The sequence below is a fragment of the Miscanthus floridulus genome, chromosome 16 (genome assembly GCF_019320115.1).
Source record: "Miscanthus floridulus cultivar M001 chromosome 16, ASM1932011v1, whole genome shotgun sequence".
NCBI classification, from domain to species: domain Eukaryota; kingdom Viridiplantae; phylum Streptophyta; class Magnoliopsida; order Poales; family Poaceae; genus Miscanthus; species Miscanthus floridulus.
In genome coordinates, this window is record NC_089595.1 from 77,447,557 (window position 1) to 77,455,737 (window position 8,181).

At 51.3% G+C, this 8,181-nt stretch overlaps 1 protein-coding gene across 2 annotated transcripts; it reads right to left on the reverse strand.

The window, feature by feature from the left end:
* Positions 1–3,658: 3,658 nt before the first annotated feature.
* On the reverse strand, positions 3,659–7,878 carry LOC136512945 (putative disease resistance RPP13-like protein 1). 2 transcript variants are annotated; one of them, XM_066506946.1, is made up of 2 exons: positions 4,414–7,878; positions 3,659–3,934 (listed from the first exon to the last, which is right to left on the reverse strand). In XM_066506946.1, exon 1 carries the CDS (start codon positions 7,758–7,760, stop codon positions 4,440–4,442), a length of 3,321 nt encoding a protein of 1,106 aa, XP_066363043.1. In that variant the 5' UTR covers positions 7,761–7,878; the 3' UTR covers positions 3,659–3,934; positions 4,414–4,439. The 2 variants fall into 2 exon arrangements, with proteins under 2 accessions (XP_066363043.1, XP_066363042.1); XM_066506945.1 differs by having other exon boundaries at positions 3,659–4,013.
* Between the last annotated feature and the right edge of the window lie 303 nt (positions 7,879–8,181).

Consider the following 8,181-nt stretch of genomic DNA (forward strand, 5'->3'; position numbering starts at 1 on the left):
TCGTCCCGTAGGCTGCAACCTTAGGAGCCCGGAGCATGGCCCGTGAGGCTCAGCTGCTCGTAACCGTAGATAGAGGCGGGGTGCGATCGGTCGAAAATACTTTAAAGCAAAGCTATGTAAGGCAATTTAATGGAACGAACTACCCTTTTGTTCGGGTAGGAAGGAGTTTCCCCATATGATAGTAAACGAAAAATAGAGGTAGTAGTGCACCCTCGTGGAGCCCCCGAGCGACCTGGGCCAAAAAGTGTTCGGGCCGGGGTGCTCTTATAGGAGCAAACGCTAAGTAAACAATGGTAAGACTGAATTTTAGGAGGGAAACGACATAGCTGTTCCAAGCGTTGGTGGGAATGTCGTCGTTGTCGTCCTTCAGTTGGTAGGCGTCCAGTCGGATCACCTCGACCTTCAGTCGTCCAGATCCTTGCTCGCTACGCCCCCTTTCTTGGCCGCTGCTTGTTTGCCTTTTTCTTCCTTTGGCCCACCGGCCTGTCACAGAAGGCGCTTGAGGAGCTCGCAGTCCTTATAGAGGTGTTTGACGGGGTAGGCGTGGTTGGTGCACGGACTCTCCATGAGCTCGTTGAAGTGACCCGGAGGGTCTTGCTTTGCCTGCTTGCCTGTGTGATCGGCCATGGCAACCAACACAGAGTTGGCCGGTCGGCGGTGATCTTTTCTGTTCTTTTCCCCCTCTATGTGGAGGGGCCCTCGTCCTAATCCTGACGCTTGGCCTTGCCTTTGCCTCGGCCTTCGTTGGAGCGCTGCGGGAGCGACGCTCGCTGGATGCGTTGGACAAAGGCCCGTGGTCCTGAGCCATCCGGGCTGGGACTCTGGTCGTTGCAGCGAGCGTCTCGGTTCGTCCTGAGCCGCTCATGTATAGGCGGTCGGTGTGGAGCGGTCGCCAAGTCAAGACGAGGCGCAGATGCGGCCTCTTGTGCCGCGCTCAGCGGCTGTAGCGATGAGCGGGTGATGTGATTCGTCTGGCGCGTCCCCACTCCCCGGGTGGGGAGAGAGGCCATGAGTCGGTGTCGTGATGTGGAGCTCTCCGCCTATTGAATGGCGGCGATCTCCACCAGTGCCCAGAGGTTTCGGTGGATCGCCTGTTCCTAGGGATCGTTCGGCTCGGGAAGGCCGCACAGAAGTATTGCCACTGCGGTGATGTTCTGATTAGCCCAAGCGAACTATGGGGGATCATTCCCCCTGTCCATGGTGTTGCGCTAGACCCGATGGGTGCGACCCCGGGCGCCACTCGCTGATCTTTACGCAACGGTGTGGTGTGCCGAGCGTGTTGGCGCAGTCGAAGGCTGGTTCAGCCGCTGTTGTTGTAGCTCTTTGTCGTGCTCTCGTGAGAGCGCTGGGGTCTCCGCACGAGGGTCCAGAGGGGCGTGAGTCTGCAAGGACTCCGTTACCACCGGTGGCTATCCCGGTGCGTCCACCATAGCGCACTCCCAGGTCAGACGGTGGCTAGGCGCCACATCGTCGATGCTAGAGCCGTCACTCTCAACATCGTCATCCATGAGGTCGAGAAAATAGGTGGGAGCATAGCTCACCATCCCCATGAATTCAGACATGAGAGGGGGCGGCGCTGGTATCCTTCTCATCCCTCGGGCATACACGTCCGTGGGAGACGCGAGGCCATAGGGGAACCGGTCATATGGCGGTCGCGGCGAGGACAACGGGTTCCCTCTGGATAATCAGCGGAAGATAGAGAGTAGTAAGTAAATGACAACATGTACATTACTTTCAGCGGGGTTTGAGCAGAGAGTTTGCTCGGAATGAAGCGCAGATGCCTCGTCGTTGAAGTCATTGCGCGTTCCGGAGCCGATGGAGAGCGCCCCTCTGATGGGTGCCAGAATGAGAGTCTCCTCGCAGAGGTGTAGTACGCCGAGCCGGTCGGCGACGAAGTCCAGGCTTCTGAAGAGGAAGGCCTGGGATGGTTCGAAGCCAGGTGGAACCCACATCCCAACCGGTGGGAGTGCGGGAAACTCCAGTGAGCCGAAGCGAGTCGTATCGCTTGAGCCCGTCATAGCGAAGGTGGCAGAAAAGTGGGCCATCCGATGACCAAAAAGTTGTTGAACGTACAGCGTCATCCCCACGGACGGCGCCAACTATCAGTGCAGAATGTGACCAACAAGTAAATATTTGTAGTTTTGCCGTACGTTGTGATCGGAGGTGGCCTAGCACTCAATGACACAGGGTTTATACTGATTCAGGCAATGTGCCCTACGTCCAGTTTGAGTCGGTCGATGACTTTATTCCTGAGCCCAGGTGCTCGAAGTTTGCAGTGGGGTTACAAACGAGAAGGAGAAAGATGGGGGTACAAGAGGTCTGGTCGGACTCCGGTCGGAAGGGCCGAAAGTGACGGGAGCCCCGCTATGAGCTAAGTGTTCAAGCGTGTGCTTGAGGTTCGAACCTGACGGTTCTGTGGTTGTGAACTAGTGAACTTGATCGATCTGATGAATCTGACCGAGCTTGATGAACTCAATCAACCTGAAAGTTGGGAGAGAGCGCATCCCCTTTTATAGACGAAGGTGATGGCCTTACAAGTGAGAGGGAGAGAGTACGTATGCTTTTAAGCCTTGTTGCCCACACCGGCGGGTACATGATGATGGTAGGCGCCCACAATACTGTTGGATGTCAGATGCACGTGGGAGGTTGTGTTGTTTTCGTCGGGCATGGCAGACGTCGGCGCCTGCCACTCTGTTGAGACCTGGAGGCTTGCAAGGGGTTTTACCATGTTCGTCTGGTACGGTAAATGTCGGCGCCCACAACACTGTTGATGCCCAAAGGCATGTGGGGGAGCCTTACCGTAAGGGAGTTAATGGCGCCCACAATACTGTAGGGGAAAATGTCGGCGCCTACAACACTGTTTGGGCTCTGTTGTGCCAGGGAGGTTGTAGAGTATTGTTTTCTGCAGGTGCACAGGGTACGGACCCCGGTATAGCGGTTTGATTTATGCGCACTGCCTTACTTTCTTCGTCCGTTTCCTGGTCCTTACCGAGCGGGCGTTCCCGGTCGGTTGGTCCCAATCGGCTCTGATCGCGCCAGTCGGAGAAGAGCAGTGAGCAGGGGTTTGTTGCATCCCCGGTCGGAGACGCGGGTCGGAGTCGGAAGTAGTGCTTTGGCCAGGCCTTCCGGTCGGAGACACCGTCCGGAGGTGGGATGGAGACCGAAGCGAGCGCTCCAGTCGGAGAGGTGGGCCAGAGTTGGAAACGGGTGCTGTTCCAACTCGGTCAGGCCTTCCGGTCGGTGATTGGATCGCCCTTCTGGCCTGTTGTTTAGGTACTCGGGCTGACCCATTAGTTGGGCCGAGCCTCTGTTGGAAAGCCGGTCCGCGAGGGACCCTGGGTTTATGAACCCAACAGTATGTATTTTTGTTTTGCAAAGGAGTTTAAAAGGTAGCTTTTTTTACACTGTTAAGAACAATCCATATTGTTGTTTGTTGTAAAAGAACAAATTTGATCTTGCTGAGGGATAAATATTGTGTTCACAGCTCAGGAAACTGCATCAGAGTCCAACTTAGGGTTTGACATGTGGAAGCTCATCGATACACGGGTGATGGGACTGGTTTAAATGCACGGTTTTGTACGAGTTGTACGCAAAATGTCATCTCATGATATGAGATTTTACAAATCTGAAGGTGACAACACCATATTTGACAGAAATATAAATGAAATGATACTTGAGCTAATATGGGTACGCAGACACGAGTGCATTACAGTACAGTTTCAAAACACTAAACAACAGTTCCAATCTGAGAACAAGCTGTCGGTAACTATGCTTCGTTCGGTATCCTTTCATCCTTTGTCCTGCACGATAGGATTTCATTCAGACACAAATTGTTAGCATCACTGTGACGGAAGTCAGCTTCTTCTCTGAAAACCTTTTGAACGGAAGGTGCATATTGTCAGCATATATCCAGAAGGCGCCGTCAGCTTCTTATCTAATTTTTGTTAACCGAAGGTGCATATTGTCAGTCCAGAGGGCACAATGCTATGTCTCATTGATTTACTCCATTTATCCTGTAATATAGTGCATTCTAAAAATTATAATAGAAGAGATTAAGCGAGAACACAAAAGATGCATGTGTTGTCACTTTGTTTCTTAATTAAATGCTATCATCAACATGATTAATGGTGATTGGTTGATAAGTGGAAAGAATTTAATGCAAAACTGGTTTCTATCCCTAGAAGGCTAGAACCCCTTATATTTGAGTACAAATTTGAATGCTTGAGTGTACTATATTACAGGACGGAGAGAGTATCAATTATCATTTTATAAGAAAGATGGCATTCTCAACTCATGAATGCAGAGGGCAAAGTTCTACATCTCACTGATTACAAATATTATTTCAAAAGAAAGCTGACATTCTCAATAATGACGAGACAAACAACTACAACTTCCTAATGGTACAGGATATACCTGTTGATCTGCATAAAAGCTTCTAATCAACGGATTTGTTTTATGGGAATACTAGCTACTTTATCCCATTCTGGTCCATCCTTGAGTTGTAGTTGGTTCATCAAATTTGGTTTGCACCCAATTAAATGAAGAACTTGCAGAGAAGATGGGAAGCCACTTGGCAAAGACTCCAACTCAGCACAATTCATTATGCTCAGTTTTCTCAGAGTGGTGTTGCTGTTGAAGTTGGTAGGGAAAGATTTCACAGTGATCTTGGAGCAATTTTCGATCAATACACTTTCTAGTGCCGCAAAACTTGGCATAGAGTGTAGAGAGGAAAATTCAGAGCACTGCTGAATGTGTAGCTCATGAAGTTTTGTTAAGCAGTCTGAACTTTCCATCTGTGGAAGGCATGTGATGTTGTTGCAATTAGATATCTCCAGCCAGGTAAGCGCTTGTAAACCCCTCAAACAAGTGCATAGCTGCTCATCATTTATGCTTGAATGAGATATTTGCAACCTCTTTAAGGAAGTCAACACATGAAGCTCTTCAAACTTTACATCTTGACAGTTCCTCAGAGTCAAAATAGCAATTGATTCCAGTTGTTGCTTGTGCATTAAGCCATTTGTAAGGACAGTGGCAGAGCATGTGTCTAATGCAAACTTGCGTGCTTTTGATGGCGAGGAAGAGGAGGATAGTTTTAGTTGTGAAACAAATCCTGTATTTTTTACTGAGACCTTCCGCACAAATAGAGGGAGCTGAGGCACCTTAATCAACTCAGGACAGTTCAAAAGCTTCAACTTGCGGAGTTTAGGAAACATATCAGTGCTCTTCTCTGCTTGGGTCCACTCAACCCACTGAGGCATATCATCAAATTCAAGTTCCTCCAAATATGGAAATGCAATTGGATTGGTTCCACAAAATTCACGGCCGATTTTTTTCACTGAGCACATTTCTTTCAAATGCAAAACCTTGAGACATGGAAGCTGCCCGAGAGGAGGCAGGACCTCCCATTTTCTACAGTTGATCAAATGCAGGTATTTGAAGTAGAAGTTGCTCTCCTTCAAGCTTGTGCTCAGCCAGTTTGGTGATCTATTACCATGATATCTTCTAATTATAAGCCTTTTAACATATTGGTGCGGCTCAAGACCATCCAAAACTTCAGCCTCAACAGAGGGAACACTCTTACCAGTCGAGTTCCATTCTAATTCCAGTACCTTAACATTCTCCTTCCTGTTTAATCCAGCCTTGCAGGCTTCTTCTTGCTTTGTTACAACATCAAGGTTCTTTATATGAAGCTCTTTACGCAGACTGCTCATACCATCCAAGTCTCCTAAAGTATGGCCCTTTTCATTTTTAACATGGAACTTAACTGATCCCTGCAGGTGAACCAGTTTCCCAATGCCAGTGATTTTGGATGTATCCATGTCCAAATGCCGCAGACGTGTCAGGTTTACAATATCTTCCGGGACCTCAAGGCCAGACCCCTTAGGACTACTAAAGGTTTGAAGACGATAGAGCTTTGTCAGTGCTTGTGGAAGCTTGGTGGTTGATTTGCAAAGTGCCAGGTATCTGAGGTATTTAAGGTTTCCAATCCTCTCCGATAGACGAATGATATTGCAGCCTTCCAAACTAAGAACTCGAAGGCCTTTCAGCTCTGTGAAAAAATCTCCTGGCAGTTGATCCAACGAAGAGGAAGGGTTCTTGAGAATCAGTAGTGTGCGCAATCTTTTCAGGTCACATCGGCTCTTGAGCTGCGCCACCGTATCACTATCACCGGACACAGATAAGTGCCGGATTGTCTTGGGGATCTCTTTCTTTGCATCTTCAACTCTCTCGCAATCGAATCGAGAAATCTTCTCGGCCAAATCATGCATCAGGTCGTGGATGTAATAGTACCTCCGACGCCCCAGCTTTTGCCTATGGAAAAATGACCTCTCCACAAGCTGATCAAAGTACTCGCTTCCCACATCCTCCAATTGGGCCTTCCCACTAGTTGGCTGGATGAAATCAAGGGCCATCCAAATCTTCACCAGCTTGTCGCGCTTGAACCTCCAGTTCTTCGGGAACAAGCTACAGATTGCAAAGCATGGTTGCAGGTGCTCTGGTAAATTCTGGTAGCACAACTCTAATGTTTTGGAAATATCATCGAAGCCATCCTTCCCAAGCACGTTCCTCCAATAGTCTTCCCTGCGGTTGCTTCCCAGCATCTGTCCGACGGCCTTCGCCAACAATGGTGAGCCCCTGAGCTTTTCAGCGATTTTCCTCCCAATGCCTTGCAGCTCGGGAGACCACTTATCAATCTTGTCGTCACCAAAGGCATACCTTGTGAACAGAGACCAGATATCATTGTCCGGCAAGTTGCCCAAGTAGAACTCGCGTGCTTCAAGCGCTGTCACCACTATCTTTTGCCTTGTGGTGACCACAATCTTGCTCCCCGTTGACTCCCCGTGCCTGAGGGGTGCCAGCACCTTAGCCCACATCTCACGGTAGTCAATCCCCTTCATGTCCATGTCCTCCCTGTTCCAGACATCGTCGATCACCAGCAGGAACTTGCGCGACGAGACTTTCTCCTGGAGGTCAGTTTGTAGCCTGTGGAAGCTCTTCATACTGTCTGGCACGTCGACATTGGCGGACTGCAGGATTTGCCTGGCGAGCTCAAACTCGTTGTCCTTGGCGTCAGGCCGGACCCAGATCATGAGGTCGAAGGCGGAGATTACCTTCTGATCCTTGAACAGGAGCTGCACCAGCGTGGTCTTCCCCATCCCGCCATGGCCCCAGATCGCGGCGATGGGGACGGACACGGGCTTGGCGTCGGCGTCGGGCGTGTCGACAAGCCAGGACACCATCTCTTGCAGCTCCTTCTCGCGCCCGACCACGGCGTCCTCGTCCGGGCGCATAGGGCCCGTGTGGTTGCTGCCGCTCGGTTGGCGCGACACTGACGCCGACGCGATGGTCTCCGTGGCTGACAGCAGCATCGAAGAGCCAGCGTGGATGGTCTCCAGCTTCTCGACGACGTCCTTGAGCCTGTTGACGCGCTCGTCGGCGCCCAAGATCCGCTTGCCGAACCTGACGACGGAGGATTCAGGGTGTGGGACCGAGTCGTCGAAGTCGTCGAGGACGTCTTGAGCTTCGTACACGGCGTCCATGAGCTGCTGCAGCCACGCACGGAGGTTCCGGCACCTGTCCGTGGAGCCTCGCAGCTGGACGGCGCTCGCCACGGTCTGGAGATGGAGCAGCGTGTTCCGGAGGCGCTCTAGCGCCTTGGAGACGCCGTCGCCCATCCACTTGATCCTGTCGGAGGCGGCCTTTTCGACGACGATCTTGATGATCGGGCACACCAGCCAGCCGACCACCGCCTCCGCCATCTCGATCGCCGCCGCCGGTCGGAGATCGAGGCTGCGCGCAGCTGGTGGGGAACCAAGGAGACTAGAAGAGTGAGGAGGTGGAGTCAACGGCCGTGGGGTATTGGTCGCGCTCAACCAGTTGTTGGAGGGGCTGGTTCTGAGCTATGACGGGGAAAATTCCGTGCGATTTTGGCTGTTTTGGGGAAATTTCCGTGCGATTCCCGGCACCGGAGCGCAATGCATTAACCGACTCGGGACGCGGCCGCTTTGGAAGTCTTGCACGCGACACGGTTTGGTTTCGTCACTTTCTGTGTGGAGTGGTGGATACTACAGTGGGTTTTATTTGGAGTGACAAAAGATCAGTGATCATTCTCTCTCCTGACCAGGCATCGATTTACACAGTGTGCGAGGACATTGGCCCGGTTCGTTTGTGACGTGAGCC

What these genes read in the sequence shown, in the direction of transcription:
- LOC136512945 (XM_066506946.1), bottom strand. Translation starts at nt 7,760, where the DNA reads ATGGCGGAGGCGGTGGTCGGCTGGCTGGTGTGCCCGATCATCAAGATC.